Source organism: Chaetodon auriga, chromosome 8, assembly GCF_051107435.1.
Source record: "Chaetodon auriga isolate fChaAug3 chromosome 8, fChaAug3.hap1, whole genome shotgun sequence".
In the NCBI taxonomy this organism is placed as follows: domain Eukaryota; kingdom Metazoa; phylum Chordata; class Actinopteri; order Chaetodontiformes; family Chaetodontidae; genus Chaetodon; species Chaetodon auriga.
In genome coordinates, this window is record NC_135081.1 from 6,928,434 (window position 1) to 6,945,789 (window position 17,356).

The 17,356-nt window shown below is 45.6% G+C and overlaps 2 protein-coding genes across 3 annotated transcripts; both read left to right on the forward strand.

The window, feature by feature from the left end:
* Positions 1 to 3,989: 3,989 nt before the first annotated feature.
* Positions 3,990 to 10,701, forward strand: pnisr (PNN-interacting serine/arginine-rich protein). Of its 2 annotated transcripts, XM_076736277.1 has the most exons (12): positions 4,005 to 4,104; positions 4,640 to 4,748; positions 4,929 to 5,105; positions 5,336 to 5,571; positions 5,954 to 6,116; positions 6,438 to 6,628; positions 6,822 to 6,962; positions 7,053 to 7,152; positions 7,794 to 7,847; positions 8,262 to 8,456; positions 8,745 to 9,873; positions 10,342 to 10,701. In XM_076736277.1, the coding sequence occupies exons 2-12, from the start codon at positions 4,661 to 4,663 to the stop codon at positions 10,373 to 10,375; spliced, it is 2,508 nt and encodes an 835-aa protein (XP_076592392.1). In that variant the 5' UTR covers positions 4,005 to 4,104; positions 4,640 to 4,660; the 3' UTR covers positions 10,376 to 10,701. The 2 variants fall into 2 exon arrangements, 1 of the variants encoding a protein (XP_076592392.1); XR_013077431.1 differs by lacking the exon at positions 10,342 to 10,701 and having other exon boundaries at positions 3,990 to 4,104; positions 5,336 to 5,507; positions 8,745 to 9,603.
* Positions 10,702 to 11,322: 621 nt separating this feature from the next.
* coq3 (coenzyme Q3 methyltransferase) lies at positions 11,323 to 17,058 on the forward strand. Its single transcript, XM_076736995.1, has 6 exons — positions 11,323 to 11,553; positions 12,078 to 12,215; positions 13,927 to 14,026; positions 15,037 to 15,300; positions 16,090 to 16,249; positions 16,450 to 17,058. Exons 1-6 carry the CDS (start codon positions 11,423 to 11,425, stop codon positions 16,623 to 16,625), a joined length of 969 nt encoding a protein of 322 aa, XP_076593110.1. The 5' UTR covers positions 11,323 to 11,422; the 3' UTR covers positions 16,626 to 17,058.
* Positions 17,059 to 17,356: the final 298 nt, after the last annotated feature.

A 17,356-nucleotide genomic window follows, 5' to 3' on the forward strand; every position in this document is an offset into this window, starting at 1 on the left:
AGGAGGTGGGTGTGGAATCTGGAAAAGGGCAACGTCCAAAAACATCGCCTTACGTGTCCCGTCCTTCCCACACGCTGTGACATCCCAGTCATGCTGCTGGAACGTTAAAACAGGTTGTCAAGCCGCCACCAACAAAAAGAGCAAATCTCCTCTGAAATGTATTTGTCTATTTTTGAAGCGGGGGTGGCTCTTGGCTCGGGGACATGCTACTGAAGCATTAGATGTGATTTAATCTCACTTAATGAAAGGCACCCCTCCCCCTGTGTGAGACAGTTGTAATGCTGGAACGCTCGTTACTGTCTGCCTATCTACCAGCAGTGGAGGTTAAATTTTACTGCTCTCACCATGCACGCCATTGTCACTGTCAGTCTCACCTTTGTTGAGCAGCGCTCATACCCTGCATTAGCACGCTCAACACATCTTCCTCATGCAAACGTCCACATACTCATGCCTTAGGCTTTGCCCCTCACAGTGCATATACATCACTGCCTGTTAACACCAAGCACAGAGCACTGAACAACACCTGCACCAAACCCTTTCCTAAGACAGAGCATGTGTTAAGTAGATTTCAGCACAGTACACTCACCTAACGCTGAAGCCACACTCATCCATCTGTAGTACTGCCCTTTAGATTTATGGCTTTAAAGTGTTTTGCTGTGTGTGTTAGTCAATGCCAATTAAATGTGTACAGGGAAGACACCAACACATGCTAGGAGTATGCTGCCCTCTACTGATGGAGAGATATTTGTGCTGTAAGAAATGCCAGCACATGGTCGGAGAAATGTCAGGATCACCAACTGAGCAAAGACTGCCTCAGGACCCCCGCGGCCTCGTGGGCCCCAAAGGCTTCAAGTTCACTGTGTAGCAGTTACCACTGTATGACCTGATGCACAATATTTGAACTGAAATGATAAATCTCAACCAGGCTCCTGCTGTGTTTTTACTCATCTTCTCAGCCTGTTTTCTTCAGAGGCCCTGTGTCAGAAAATACTGTCATTTTAATATTTCTGTTGATATGCAATAGTATTGAGATCCTTTACTTGAAAGTTGCAATGCCCCCATGTAAAAGTACTCTTGCGTAAATGTCATGCATTCAAAATGTTACTGAAGTAAAAGTGCAAAAGTTGCTACAAAAAGCACTTAAAATATTGAAGTAAAAGTACTCATCAGGTGGCAGAATGGCTTCTGTCAGTGCTGGATTATTGATGCTGATGCATTATTGTGTAAGCAGCATTTTAATGTTGCTGGTCCAAGTGGAGCCAGTTTTAACCACTTTATACTGTGGGGTGGTTAAATGTTTAACAGCATAGTATTTATTAACCTGATCACAGGCCATTCATATGAAATCTGAACCTGCAAAATAACAACTACAACTGTCAAAACATATGTAGTAGGTAGAAAATATTTAGTTACGACTGATATTATATTGAATACGTGGAATGTTTAGCAATTTATTAACAATCCTTAGGGGCTGAATGGGTGTCCACATCTTACTTTGGGCCCACTGCTCTCTCGTGGGTTCATCTGGAGTTAAAGCTTGGCTGTAATGTACTTCCACCGAATAAACTCTTGAACATTTATAGGTAGAGATTCTGCCTTGCCTTTGCTATTTTTGGAATCAGATGTTTGGTCGCATAAAACCACTGGTAATGGCTGATGGAATGACCAGAGCCACGTGCAGACATCCTCTAGTCATTTTCTTGGCATTATGACAGGACTGCGCCCCAGCTGTCCGTGCGGACACACGCTCTATGTCTCCATCTAGTGGTCGAAACGTAATATTAACACAACAGGGTCAAACCTCATGGCCTTTGTGTGTCTCTCTTTGGATGGCGACATGTATGTGGTGACTGATTTTTCAAAACAAAGCCAAAAACAGTCACATTTAGATGCAATGAATACCTATAGTGACATGTTTTACAGTTTGGTGCCATGCCTCTAACTGTTCTCTGCTTCACTTTATTAGCATCAGTCTTGGCACAGGTAATGTTCAGATGTTGTGTGATGGTTTGCTTTGTTTGGTTTAGGGTTACAACTGCCTGACTCCAGAGGGGATATTCACTCTTTTATTTGTCATCTTTGCTGTGTTCCATCTTTATTTCCTCAGACCCACCTCTGCTGATATCTCAGTAGTATTCGCTGATTATTCATAGACCTTGTCGTTCCAGAGATACGCTATTCATTCATTCTAATCCTGTCTGTGTCATAAGAGTATGTTAGCCTCGATGAAGCACCTCCACCTAGTCCTATTAATACTCACATTCATCAAGGCATCAGCTGAGATGATGGAGTTGCAGCCGTTTTTGACTCAAGCCTATTCATCAAGCATAAACCTAAACTCAGCTGTTCATTTGGAAGCCTCCTTCTTAGTCTTTCACACCAAACCTGCAAAACACTGCAGCCAGCTTTTTTTGTTACAATGCACCATGCTCCTGATCCATATTCTGAATTTTGATCTGAATCCTCTGAGTTTTTATGACATTTATAACTTAAAACAGATACATTATTGTACTTGATTTCAATATTCATGATATTCAATAATAAGAGCCTTAGTACTGTGTTTGTCTCATCATTAGATTCGTTTAGCTTCTATCAAAAAGTACATAAACCCACTCGCTGTTTTAACCACACCCTCAACCTCTTTCTGATATATACCATTAAAATTTAACATTTAATAGTCTCTTCACAGAATCCTCTTTTATCATCATTTAACAACTTTTGAATTGCTGCTGGACGACACACCATTGGGCAAAAGTTCCTACACTAGATGTCTATCTGATTCCATGGGTATTTAATAAAAAGCTCAAGGATTGGCTTTTTTTCCACCTACGTAACATTCCTCATCATCTTCACTGTTCCCCTCTTCCTCATTACAGACAGGTTGGTGTGACATGAGCAGGGAGGTCAGGCGCAGTGCTGGACTGTGTGTGTGTGTGTGTGTGTGTGTGTGTGTGTGTGTGTGTGTGTGTGTGTGTGTGTGTGTGTGTGTGTGCTGCTGAAACCTCAATAGTTCTGTCATCATTACAATATAAACAACAAACAAGAAAGCATGTGTGAGACTTGAAAACTATCGTGGCTCTTACCTGATGCGTATAGGAGCCGATGTGCCAGCAGGTTTGCAGAGCTCAGAGCAGGATTAACAATCAAAGCGACAAAGACATTCTCATAACAATTTTCCAATTCAACAAATGAGAGTACCGAAACACGGTTGATCCTCCAGACACAAAAAAAAACCAGGTGTGTTCAGGCTGAAGAGTATGGGGAGTCTGCAGAGAGATTCTCATTGCTGAGTCGCTGGGATCAACCTTGTAGAACTCTTCATGACACATTTCATATTTGGTCATGTGATTGACCAGAGATGACCAGGGACCTCATGAAAAGTAGGTTATAAATTGTTATAATACACATGGGAATGTCTGAATATGTGTGATGATGACCAGGTGGATCTAAAATCATCTTGTTTGATGAACACCAACTCCATCCAGGACCATGGTGCATGTGGTCTTATTGAGTCCATGGCAGAATTCCAGCTCAATAAAACAGCAAAATGGCAAAGCTATTCCATATGAAGGACAACAGAAAAAAAATTATATATAATAATATATAATTCCTCGACTCAGAACAATGTCTTTTGAATTCATTACAAAATTAATTTAATCCACATTATTAAGTTTTTATGGAGCGCATCATTTTTAGATTTAAATCACCTGACTGACTTTAATGCACTTGTCCAGCATCACTGTGGCTTTATCATCAATCCCATCAGCATCTGAATATTTCGCAATCTCAATGCTGCCTTTACGTACCATTCGTCGGACAACTGTCCCAAAAAATACGTCTGCATAGTTTGTCCTCTAAATACAGTCAGAGACTAGATGGAGAACCTCTTATTTTTTCTATTCCATGAATTTAACACTTGCGCTCACGTGTTTTAGAATGTATGCAAGGTGACAAAATTATAACTGGATGAAAGCCTGAATTCTAATATTCCGGGCAGCGTCTGAAGGCAGCAGCATATCCTCGGTTCACACTTCCTCCGAACGACTCACTAGGGCAGCCATTTTGATTAGGAACCGCAGCGCTGGAGAGAATCTACTGGAAAAGGTGGGGGCTATGTTACTGAAAGCACATATTACTGTTAATCACACGTTCCCACTCGCAGGCAATTTAGTTGAAATGTAAAGGCACGTTTGTTCACCCGGGGAGATGATGGTGCTAACGTTTCTGTTGGTTAGCTTTCATTTTTAGCTTAGCTGAAGCCTTCGCTCGCGCTAGCTTGGTGAGCTTCCTTAGCTCACAAACGCATGATCAGAGCCTGGTTCAGAGGTTTGAATTTCACTGGCTCCGAGTCTATTTCAGTATCATGCGTCAGTAATGACACAAGACCCCACATTACACAGCTTCTGCTTCTGCCATTAACACAGGAAAAGCCCCTCAGCCAACTGGAGTCACAAACAAACAGTTAGCCGGTCAGCTTGTGGTAACGTTAGCCCATCGAAGCTAACGCTAGCCCATTTCTGGCCACCAGGCGAGTCCCAAATGTAATCTTACAGCACAAAAACTGCTGCAGCTCTTGTCATGTCAGCAAAAGAGATGCTGAGATTGCAAAATTGAAATGCAACTGGCCTGGGTGTTTCAGGTGCGAATCCAGAGAAGAGTGATGTGGGATCAGGGAGGACAGCCCTGGCCACAGTGGCCTCTGAGCCAGCAGCAATGGATGCAGTCTTTCCAGCACCAGCAAGATCCAGGTTAGTGAGTGATGCATCATGGAAGATTTTTTCCTCCAAAGAGATTTGCACTTGCAGGGTGCCTTTGCACATCTACCCACTGCTCAGCCAGCCTTGATAATTAGAGTTTCACCAGTCTTGTTATAGCTTCTGTATAGGTGTGTTTTGAAATAAATGGATGGATTTTCTGGCTTTGTGAAGGTCAAGTGGACTGGGCTGCCCTGGCGCAGGCATGGATAGCCCAGAAAGAGTCAACAGGTGCAGAACAGCAGAGCATTCAGCCCAATGGCCAGGACATCCCAGGCCTAGAACCTGTCGGACAAAGCAACCACAGCGCCTTCCAGGGTGACCCGGCGTTTGGCAGAATGTGGCAGCCAGGTACAAGTTTAACCCCTTGCACTACGTGAAGTTTCTGAATTCCTCTATTGACTCGTTGTTTCTGCTCCAATCTTCTCTTTTTGATTTTTTTGGTACTGGAAATGGTACTGGAATAATCTTTACATTCAGTATTCTTGAGCAGATGGTGAGAAATATAAACCAGAATTCCTTTGTCCTTTAGTTAATTCTGTGCTTTGGCTTTTGCTTATTAATTATGTTGTCATTAACAGAATGGGGAATACATGGCCAGCCCCCTCCTCCTCCACCCCCTGAGCAGGCCTGGATCCCTCCAGGTTCAGGACCGATGGATGTGGTGAAACCCAGCGAGGACAGCAACAGCCAGGACAGCGTGGAGTTCAACTCTGAAGCCCACCACGGGGTTTACCCCCAGAACAGCCATGGGTATGGGGCACAGCCCGACAGCTACGCCATGGCCCCCATGGCCATGAACCAGTTTGATTATCAGGTATGCAGATGCTACCGTAGAAACTGTTGAAGCGTTTGGGTTTTAGTGTGCAACCAAGTAACTCAAGAAGGAGCAATCCATAGAAACTGTGCCGGGTCCCAGCATCTAGGTGTATCATTCTTGATGCGGTGCAGAGGAAAGTGTTGGCTTGTTGAGGATCCAGCATGGTTTGGTATTATTTTATCAGCTGATTTTTTTTTTCTTCTTTTTGAAGACCCATCAGGCTTTCTAACCCAGTCAGGAGTGATGGATGAGTGTCAGCTAACTTAATCTGGGGAAAGACAACAACCCCATGCAGAGTGCATGCCACTTGGTGGCAGTTAGGAGAGGACCTTCTGTTCTTGGAACCACCTTTAATTTTTCGTTTGCTGTCTCTCCACAGCATGGAGCTGCCTCGTCCTTTGCACCCACACCTGCAGGCTTTCACTCCCCATACTGGCAGGGTCCTCCACAGAACAGACGGGATACCAGACCACCTGGGTTCAGAGACCGGCCTAGATCCCCTATCCAGCTCCCTGTCAAGCAGGAGGCCCCGGCGCCGCTAGGTGAGTGTGTTGAATGTATTGCAGATTGTGCATTAGGCCACATAGAGGGTGACGTAAAATAATGCTCCTAATTTTATGTCAAAGTAGGAAAATTGACTTGCAGCTAGGCATGTCAGGCATGTACCATTTTGACTTTTTACCATTTGGACAGATTAGCAGTAGAACTAAGAATTGATGTGTAGCAGTTCAGAATGGTTAAAGTTCAACAGAAGACATTTTACAAGTTGTCAGCAAGAGTGTAAAGACTCTAAAGGGGTTTCTGCATTTTAATAGCGTGGTAGTATGTAGATAATTCATTTTGACCTTGGATTTCACCTTCAGACGCTGTGAAAAGGCGCACACTACCCGCATGGATCCGAGAGGGCCTTGAAAAGATGGACAGAGAGAAGCAGAAGAAGCTGGAGCGAGAGCGAATGGAGAAGGAGCGTGCAAAAATGGCAAAAGACGACGGCAAAGAGCACGAGGCAGATGAAGAAGGCGATGGGCCACGTGTGCCCCGCAAGAGCAAATTTGTAAGCAACCCCTTTCTGGCCTTGATAGCAAAATGGATTCCTTTTGAAAAAGAGGTTATGGTGTGTGTTGTTTGTGTTGAAGGACATCCAAGGTCATAATGTTTTGGGACTGCAGCAAACATTGGCGTCACAAAGGATGCACGCTTTGCCGCTTTGTTAACTGAATGCGAGTCCTTGCTTCTGTCTGCATCAGGACAGTGACGATGAGGGGAATGACGACAATGGTGACGAAGAAAAGACCTCCATGAAGAAAGAGTTTGCTGGCCTTAGCCCATCGCCTCTTGCTGAGGACAGTGAACCTGAAATGACCGATGAAGAAAAAGAATTCCAGCTGGTCAGTTTGAACATTCAGATTCAGATTGTAGTTGATTTTTGAAGAGGATTTATTGAAAAGAATTGAATTGAATTGAATTTTTGTCTTTAGATGATCATCACAAAAACACTTCTGACAGAGATCCTTCTTGAGGTCACTAATGAAGAGATCCAACACGTGGCCAAAGAGGCTCACCGGAAAGCCACTCGAGGTCTGCTCTTGCCTTTTCCAGTTTATGCATCATCCATGCTTGTCACCAAGACATTATGTTTAAATCTGAAGACAGTTCATTGTATGCATAATAATGTCTTTAAATGAAACTAAATTATGCCCTGTAAACTAGGGTGACTGAAGGGCAAACATGGGAGTATGTCTGATATGCATTTTCAACCATTCTCTGCTAATGCATCAGAAGGAGAGAAAGCAGAGCAATGTTCTGTTTCACAAACCGTATTTGATCCTGGTCTTCTGGTACATTCAGTAGGAAGGTCCTACTGAAAGACAATGATAGGACTGAATGAAGTCTCAGCACTGACTCTGACCAGCATCCACCTGTAGATACAAGTGACCTCCTCCATTGAAGTGACTGTGCATTAGTACAGATTGGTTCTTCCCTCCTGACCGACTGTTTGACTTGGATTGTGTGACAGAATTTTGTTTGTTAACCCTCTCTCTTTTCTCCGTTTTTTTCTTCTTTTTTTTGTTTTTGTTATTTTTTTTCTCTTGTTGCCCACGCCAGCTCTTGTGAATAGTGCTTTATCTGTGATCCCCTTCTCTAGCGACTCTCTTGCCTTTGAGAAAATGGCAGTATGTGTTTTAACATGTTGTTCCTGTTGTTGATGTGAATCAAAGCTCCTGCAAAACAGCTGGCACAGTCAAGTGCACTGGCTTCTCTGACCGGTCTCAGTGAGTATCCCTTTTTCTGTCACCGGGGGGAGGGAAGGAAAATATTTCATATTTTGAATTTATGGCGGGGTGTTAGTAGGAACCTGTGAAAATCTGGCATCAGCACAAGGCAAAACAGCCAAATATACAACCTTATTTTCAAATAGACGTGGAATCTCAGTGACTGATGGGTTTAGTTTTGCACTTTAATGACCGAAGCATGCTCTTTAATACAAAGTATTTCTGTTAGTTCTTCTTAAAGGGCTATATGTATTTCTTTTTATGGGCTTTATCAGTGTGAGATATTCAGTTATGCAGGTTTAAGTGCCTTTCACTGGGAAATTGGGTTGGGATTGAGGGCTTTCATAAGTGAAACCTGATTGTCAGAATGGATCTTCATCGTTTCCAACACTCAACAACCCTCTATTGTGGCAGGTGGGCTTGGTGACTATGGTTCAGATGAGAGCGAGGATGACGACGATCGCAGTGTGAGAGGATCTGAATCCTCCGACACAGACGAGGAGGAGTTGCGGCACCGCATTCGGGAGAAGCAGGACGCCTTCCGCCGGAAAGAGCGGGAGATGCTGCAGCTGCAAGAAAAACAAGCACAAGAGGCTCTGCTTGCACGTGGTAAGGCATGACTTTTGACAGTTTTCCTACATCACTGAACCAAAATAAACATGATGGTAGACCTTTTTTTTGTCCAACTTCTTGCATATTTTTTACTACTTTTGTACGTCATTTGCTTTTTCCCTATGCATGAACTTGTACATGAACTTGTGCTGACTTGATCTCTGCCTCATCACTCAAGCTCACAGCCATTGTTGGCATGGAAGCTGTGTGTGTGTTCTAGGTTTTTACAGAACCTGACAGTTCCTTGTTTACTTTAACATGCATCTTTGTTGTTTGTTTCTGCAGAAGAGATGGTGAAGGAGAGATTGAGCAGAGAAAAGGGGGAGTATGATGAGGGCCAGCCAGAGAACCCACACAAACAGGAAGTAAAAGAGAGGGAGGCGGAGCCCTTGGTAGAGAGGCGTAGGTCCCGTAGTGAGAAGGAGGATAGTGAGAGCAAGCGCGTAGGCAGAGGGAAGGAGCGATCAGGGCGCGGGGGCAGTGATTCCCCAGCCAACGGTCACAGCAGCAGCTCCCGCTCCACCTCCAGCCACAGCAGCCGTCGTTCTTCCTCTTCCTCCTCTTCCTCCTCTGCATCTTCCCGCAGTTCCTCTCGATCCTCCTCCCCACGAAGGAAGAGGAGGCGTAGCCGCTCCTCCTCTCACAAGGCTCGCTGGCGCAGCCGCAGCCACAGCTCCCACAGGCACCGCGGCGATCGTGGTGAGAAGGGCAGGGACAGAAGGAGGAGCAGCGCTGAGAGATCAGGCCGCCACAAGAAAGAGCGCAGTGATTCCAGGGAGCGCAGGAGCCGCAGGAGTAGATCCAGATCCAGAGAGAGGGACAGGGGCAGAGCCAGGGCCAGAGACAGCCGCAGTCGCAGCAGAGACAGAGACAGAGAAAAGGAGAAAGACAGAGGGAAGGAGAGGAAAAGGAGCCGGGATGGCAGAGACAGCAGTCACAGTCGTAGCAGCAAACACAAACAGAAGGCCTCCAGCAAAGACAGAGAGAGAAGGAGGGAAAGGAGTCATAGCCACGAGAAAGACAAGAAAAAGAAGGATAAGGATAGGGAGAAAGAGTCAGACAGGAAGAAGGAAAAGCCAAAGGCCAAAGAGAGAGAAAAGGAGAAGGAAAAAGAAAAGGGAAGCTTTGTGGGGACAGAGGAGAATGGTAAATCGAAGAAAAGGAAAGACAGCGACTCGTGCACAGACTCTCAGAGTGACAAGCACTCCCGGCAGGATAGCAGATCCAGCAAGAAGGGCTCCGCCAGAGCTAGCAAGAGGCGTTCAGACTCTGACTCTAGTAGATCCCCTACCCCTGAAGTTAGCAAGGAAAAGAAATCAAAAAAATCCAAACGTAGTCGCTCACGGTCGACGGAAAAATCTCACAAGTCTGGTAAGAAGGCAAGCCGCAAACACAAGTCTAAGTCGCGATCAAGGTAGTATTTGTTTTTTTCTCTTCTTTTCCTACTGTATGTTTTCAATCTATGTCTCATTGTCAGTTCTCTGGAGTCCTTGTTATCAGTCTATTTTCACTAACTTTTAAAAGGAAGCTTATGAAAATTATTGAGTGACTGTTATGAACATGTACTGTCACAAGTCTCAATATTCCCTCCTGTGGCCTCAGTAGAGTCCAAGCCTCTGATTTGTTGCACCTTGTTAAAATGTGGAACCTGAAATAAGGCCTTTAATAATGAGGCCAAATAGAGTTGTCTTGCCTTACACTGTGCACTGCAGGGTAGATTAGCTTCTCTAGAGTCTGCTGAACACAAGCTTTATGGAGATGATGAACAGTTTTTTGGACTCTGGTGGGTGGGTGGGGGTCTTGTGCATGTTTGTATTGTGAAGTCTGCATGGGTAAGTGTGATTGGTGCAGTATTAATGGTATGTCCACGCCTCTCTTTCAGGTCAACATCCCCCTCCCGTCGTAGCAGACGCTGAGGAGCACAGTTAACCTCCCGATCTGTGCACTTTACCATTTTAAATTCCATGAGTTGAACAGGCTTGTCTCATTATAGAGGCAGTGTTGTAGGTGAACCGCCCTCATACATTTCTTTCATCTTTGTAAATATGTTATTTTTAACGTGACTGAAGAACAAGACTTTTTGAATGGTAGGAGTTTTCACGTGTATCATTATGCAAACTTAATAAGACTGTGGACACTAAAAACTGACGTTGCATCATTTTAAAGCGTAACAGGATCACCGTTTCCCCCCCCCCCCCCTCAAACATTATTGTAAGATGTCCAATAAACTGTTTGTTCCTTGTCCTGCCTCACTGTCTCTTTTCTTAATGCGACACTCAGCAGCAAACAGCGTCCCTTCAGACATGGTGAAGGATCATAATGTTACATCACAGAATCACACAGGACAGAAAAGCTTCACTACTCCCTGTGGATTCATGAGGGTCCAAGAAATGTCCTCTGGGCTGCAAAGTTGAGAGCAAAGCACTTGAGGGTCAGAAGGGCTTCATGCCTGAAAATGTCCCATTCACATCAATGAAGCTGAAGGGTTACCTCTGAAAATATGTGCTACAGATTTTGGCCCATGAGCTGCCCAAACAGTTGGGAAATGAGTCTCATTAGAAGATACTGTGTGTAGAGGCCATTGTCACAGAAACCTGATGAAGGTGACATGAAGTCAGAGGATGAACCTCGGTGAGAGTTTCCAGCATGAGGCCAATGAAACGTGCAAAAACCTTGAGCCAGAGAGGCAATTAGACATTCATCCAAATTATGACAGAACTCTAACATTAAAATGGTCATTTCTAACACTATTACATCGTTTTATACGACATGTTCTCTATTAAGCCTTTTAATACCTGTCCTTACCAGCACCGTGAAGCGTCAGGGCAGTAGGAACTAAAGTGTGGGTAGTTTCTACCCGAGCAGAAAAGGCCTGAGCACCGACGGGCATACAGAGGTTAGCTTCCGTGGAGCGGTAAACAGACCCGCCGTGGCGAGCAGCTGAGCCGTGTTATGACAGCAGAATGTACTGGAGCAAGCTGGGCCGCGTCATGTTGGCGCCGTGCGGCCGCAGAGCCGTCGCTGCCTGCGGCTTCAGCTGGACGGCGGCGCGGTCACCGAGGAGCGTCTGCGTGAGGAACCAGCGCCTCACCAGGTACTGCAGCCAGGACTCACTGAGACCTGGATCCGGACAGGTCGTTAGGAATGACGCTAAATGTCACCAACAATTTGTTGCCAAATTCAATGAAGGTCAAATGCAATCAAGGAAACGGAGTTTATAGCACACGTCTGTCTGTGTGCAGGGCCTGAGACAGACTGACGACAGAGCTGCTAAGAATTTATGTTAAGGATATTATGACTATTTGCACTTTTGGTTAGATGCTAAACTGCATTTCGTCTCCTCTCTGCTGCACTCTGACGATGACAGTAAAGTTTAATCTAATTTAATGTTGAGTTATGTAAAATGGAAATTATCCTCAAATTTAAGGAGCTAAAACCAGCAAATGTTAAAAGAAACACAGTTTTCTTTCTCCCAACAGACTAATCCCAGCACTGAACATCAGACATTGTAGAATCATATTAGATGCAGTCCTTGTGGACTTGTCCATGCTGTCCTCTGCCCTGGATGAGCTGCTGTGTGCACAGTCTTGATGTGCTCCTGTCTGTTTTGCCACGCAGTGTTCGCTCAGCCTCCCAAACCACAGTGGACCCGGACGAGGTGAGGAGGTTCCAGTCACTGGCCAGCAAGTGGTGGGACGAGCAGGGACAATTTGCAGCTCTGCATGCCATGAATGACCTGAGGGTGCCTTTTATAAGGTGTGTGTTTGGACACAGTGTTCACTTCAACATTCATTATAGTTTTGAAATGTCAAGGCGTCACCGCACTGTCAGCGCGGCGGCTGATTGGCAGACGCATCAAGCCGCTGTGTCAAAACACAACCTGGAGGAGATCCAGCCTCGTGGTGTTTGGACGCAGAGAACGCACGAGGGAAGTAACACACAGTGAAAGTGACAGGATTCCCCCGCACATCAGCACATTTCCAGCCAATAGGGTTTCAGCCGCCCAGACGCTGCACCCGTGCCTGTTTGGGGCGCTGCTGCTGTTTTGATTGATAAGATCTGCTGTAGGGGCCCCACAAGATAATCATGACATTACCCATCCAGCCAAGAGCCCGTTGCTGCTCCTCCCCCCCCCTCCCCCCACTGTGGTCCCGTTGGTGGTGGTGGTGATGATGTGTGTCATGATGACAGCATGACAGATCCAGTGCCAGCGTACGTCTGAGTGCGGCGGATTTGCCTGATATGGGTCTGCCCCTCAGGGTGTGTCGAAATGAGACTGTACCTTTTAGACTGCAGCAGTCTTATTATGATACAATCCTGACTTAAAGAGACTTTAGATTGAGCTTGCTGAAATATTCTAAGTATAGATAATAAAGTCTGACAACACTACACTAATTCTAATATGTAAGTATGTATAGGTTTTTGTCACTTAATTTCTGATCTGTATTGTGTTTTCAGTCAACATACCAAGCCTTTAATAGTTCAATCACTGTACGTTTACTCATCCAAAGCACAGCAGAGTACAGTAATAGCGTAATGATGGAACGTATGTCATCTTAAACCACAGTTGGCTTCTGCCGGAGACACTTCATACATGACAGCAATCATATGGCTAACAATGCACACCTTCCCCCCCCCATCACATCTGAAATGCAAAATGCAAAAAAATTAAAATAAAAAAAAAGAAAAAAAAAAATAGAAAATGCATGCAAACACATGTAGCTTGATTCAGTGGCCTGGGTGCTGAATAATAAGCTTTTAGCGTTTTGCACTTTGTATCAATGTGTCACTTTGAGTCACTTTCGCTTTTTTTCCATCATAGTTTTGCACGTTGAAAACTCGCAATCAATACAATCAGCCATCATAAAACACTGAATGCATTTAGTTCACCATCAGAAATGTGTTTTTTTGGATGTTTAGCCAAATAAGATTTCAAGTGAAAGAGAATGACATGTAGGAGTGTAGAAGTGAGGAAAGCCTTTGTCTGTCTTTTGGTGCGGCTGGAAGCTAGTTAGGTGGATGTCAGCTAACACCTCCTCATCTTTCCTTCCCTGTTTGCACGAGTGCTCTTGAACCCAGCAAAGCTTTAATGAGCATGATGCATTTTCAGATCTTGTTCTTGTTCTGCGTGTTCAATGCCTGAGGCAGACGGTCTCCAGACAGTGTGTGAGGAAGGTAGGGAGGAAGGCGCACAGGGATGGCTCTGTAGCCAGAGGATGTTTGTGTTGTAAGCCGGCTGATGTCGTGGCTCACTGTGAAGTGGGGGTGGCTGTGACAGAGGATGGTTTAAGCAAACTGTAGAGATTCTCCTGGTCTCCAACCTCCCATAACTCCCCCCCATGCCAAGCAGCACTAAACAGGCTGTGGATGTTTAAGAATCTTCCCTTTTCATTTCAAATATGTCTGTAACATGGCAGATGTGTGCTGGAGGAGGAGGCTTTAACCCGCTGCTCATTTACCTGTTCAGGGACCATCTGCTGAGTGTGCACACCACGCGTCATCCTGGGAAACCGCTGGCAGGACTGAAAATACTGGATGTCGGCTGTGGAGGAGGCCTGCTCACAGAGGTCAGTGTTGTGTGTGTGTGTGTGTGTGTGTGTGTGTGTCTGAGAAAGTGCAGACCTCATGTGAACAAGGACATGTAGTGAGAACTATCTTTCCTGCTGTGCATTCCCAATATTTTCAATTGCTACCTTTCACATCACGTCGCGACTTGTCTGTCCAGAGAGCAGTCTGTTGCTTTGTGCTTTCAGTGCATCATAGCGCCGGTCCTTTCACATACCAAAGTGGGCAAAAAAAACCATTTAAACGTCAGACAAATTCTGGTCCTCGTGTGATTTGACTGGTCTCAGCTTGGTGGATCGGACAGTCGGTCGTTCGCGGTTGTTTGTCTGTTTGTTAGCGCTGATAGCTGGGCAGCCAGGACAGGGCCTCTGTCTCTGCCTTCATTTGAACTGAGGACATACCAGCTGTGCTGTGTGATTTGAGCAGACAAATTCAGGTCCCGTATTTATGTGGCTCTGTCACACAGGCTGTCACAGTCACACATGCACAAAAAGCATAAAAAGTGTCTGTTAAGATTGCAACTGCGGTTGTGTCTCCGGGTGTCTCGTCACCGCAACCCTTTCCATCAGAAGGCATCAGCTGTGGGAGGGTCGAGATCAGCCCGCGGGCGAGTGCAGCCCGCCACACGTGCCTGTGTGTTTAGCGTTTGTCCACAGGAGGGCGGTGTGGCTCACATCCAGCCTCCTTTCACGCTCATCACCAGCTTTAAAATGCTGTTAGTTTTTTTCCCCTCAGCACTGACTTCTCACGCAGTCGGCTAATCTGTGGATTCTTCATTGCTTTGACATGATTTTTCCTGCATCTACGTCTTTTAAAAAGAATCTTGTTGGTTGATAGTTTGTTGTCCTGTATCGTTTTTAACACTGTAGTGAAGCCGAAGACAATTTCCCACAATATGGAATAAAGTTTCTAACTAAGTGCTGCTGCAGAAGGCATTTTATAAAAACCTGACACACAGTAGGTCCACTACTGACTTGTCTCTATCCCCTCCTTCCTCCCTGTCCTTCACAAGCCCCTGGGCCGCCTGGGAGCCAGTGTGTTGGGCATAGATCCAGTAGGAGACAGCATCGGCACAGCCCAGCTGCATTCGTCCTCTGACCCGGACCTTCGTGACCGGGTCTGCTACCGGGCCTGCACCCTGGAGGAGCTCTCAGCAGAGGAGGAGGAGGAGGAGGAGCAGGGGCCGGGCCAGTTTGATGCCATTGTCGCATCAGAGGTGGTGGAACATCTGGCCAACCTGGAAACATTCGCCTGCTCCTGCAGCCTCATGCTGAAGGTGTGTCCCGGGACAGTGTGTGTGTTTGTGTGTGTGTTTTCCTCCAGCTGTTAACTCATGTCAGATATTTCTGCATCAGTAGCGTTTGCGTCTGTGTGCTCGTCTGAGCGTATGCTAATGTGCATATGGTGATTGTGTTGTGTTTGCATCTGTGGTGTGTCTCTGGGAATAGGTTAGCACGTGTTTTTATGTGTGTGAGTTGCACTGAAACTTGAGAAGCTTTAATGAAAGCTGTGCATCAATACTGAGACCAGATGATCTCCTCGGTCAGCCGAGAGGGAGAAACAGATCCTCACTTCACGTCTCTGTGTTCGGATCAGCTCGACTGGACTTTCTCTCTCTCTGTGGCCCAAATCTCTCACTTCTGCTGTCTTACAAAGAAAAACCTTTTAAATGTGTCTTGCTTCAGGGCAGCTATGCAGGGATGTTTTAGCATGAGTTCTTGTATTGTTTGGATTCGTTTTAAAGGGGAACTGAACTCTCGTGCTTTTATTTCCCATCCCTCTCACTCTCTCTCCCTGTCCACTCTCCTTCTGCCTCCCCTCCCCTTAAATTTGTTAATCTTGACCGAGGTTGAACCTGCAGGTTTGGCACTGTTCCCTTCTGATCTTGTGCTCTAAAAGCTTTAAATCCATTCTATAAATATCTTGATGACCCTGGCAGCACCTTGCTTGTGTACACAGTACCTGCAGGGATGTGCTGTCACGTATTTTGAAGCAACATTAGCAGTAAAAACTGTAAATCTTTAACACTTCATAACCTGAGACTGTCCCTTCTCTGTAAGTGCAGCCGGGTGGCTCACTCTTCATCACCACTATGAATAAAACCAGCCTGTCGTACGTGTTGGCCATCATTGCAGCCGAGCAGCTGCTGCACATCGTTCCCAGAGGGACGCACGACTGGCAGAAGTTCATCAGCCCCGAAGAGCTGGAGCGCCTCCTGGAGTCCAGTAAGTCCCTCTAATAATCAGCACAATAAGAATAAAAAGGATTCATATCATCACCTCATTCAGGAACTGGTTCACTCGAGAATGAGCTGTATTATGTTGTTGCAGTGCCCACAGGTGAAAATATTCTTTGCACAGATATAAAAAACAGAGTCTTTTTCTTCGGCCTCTGACCCCCTCATATCCCTTTCATCCGCTCTCAGATGGTTTCTCTGTGCAGTCTGTCCAAGGAATGCTGTACAACCCAGTATCTGGAGCCTGGAGCTGGGCTAACAGCACGGCCATCAACTACGCCCTCCACGCTGTCAAAGTGAGGAACGACCCCCCGGCAGAGCAGGCTGAGGAGAGCAGCTCCCCCTCTGCAGACGCACACAGCTGAGCCGACCAACTGGTGAGAAAACAGAAATCCATCAGTTGAGATGTGTGGGGTCCTACCTTCCCGGTGGAAGACTGAGTTCATCGAAGGAAAAGGACAAGCAGCTTTGAGATTAGAGCCGTACTGTAGTTGCTGTTTTGCACTCAGAGTACGGCTGCACGCTGCTGCTGTTGGTTTGAGAAATGATTAGTGTTTGATGAGCTGGAGAAAGCAACTGTAGATGCTCTCATCGTGCGGTAGCAGAGTTATGTAACTCTGTTATCTTCAGCATGCACTGTCCTGAATCATTGTAGCTTCAGTATTTTGTGATTTGCCTTATTAAAAAATGGCCATTTCATCAGCTGCATTTCTGGAGAGTGAATGTCTGAGAGTGAAAAGTGTGATTTCTTTGGATTTGGCTGCTCACAATAAATATGTCATGCTGGATGTGGCTGCACACGCCGATGGGACAGTCATGTCCTCTAGGATTACAATGGGCCTCGTGTGGAAGTATTATATAATTCAAATCAAGCCTGTGGCAGAGGAGAAGTCATGCTTGCATGATGTTCTTAAAGAGACTAATAACCAGGCTGTAAGTGGTTGCAAAGATGATGTGTTTCTCTGACGGATGAACAGACTCTGAGGACTAAAGGGGTTCTTCAGGGGTCCCAGCAAACCAACCACTTCTGTTATTTCACTTTGTAGAAGTTATCAGCTTGTATAAGATGATAATGAAAATCAATGCATTGAATATA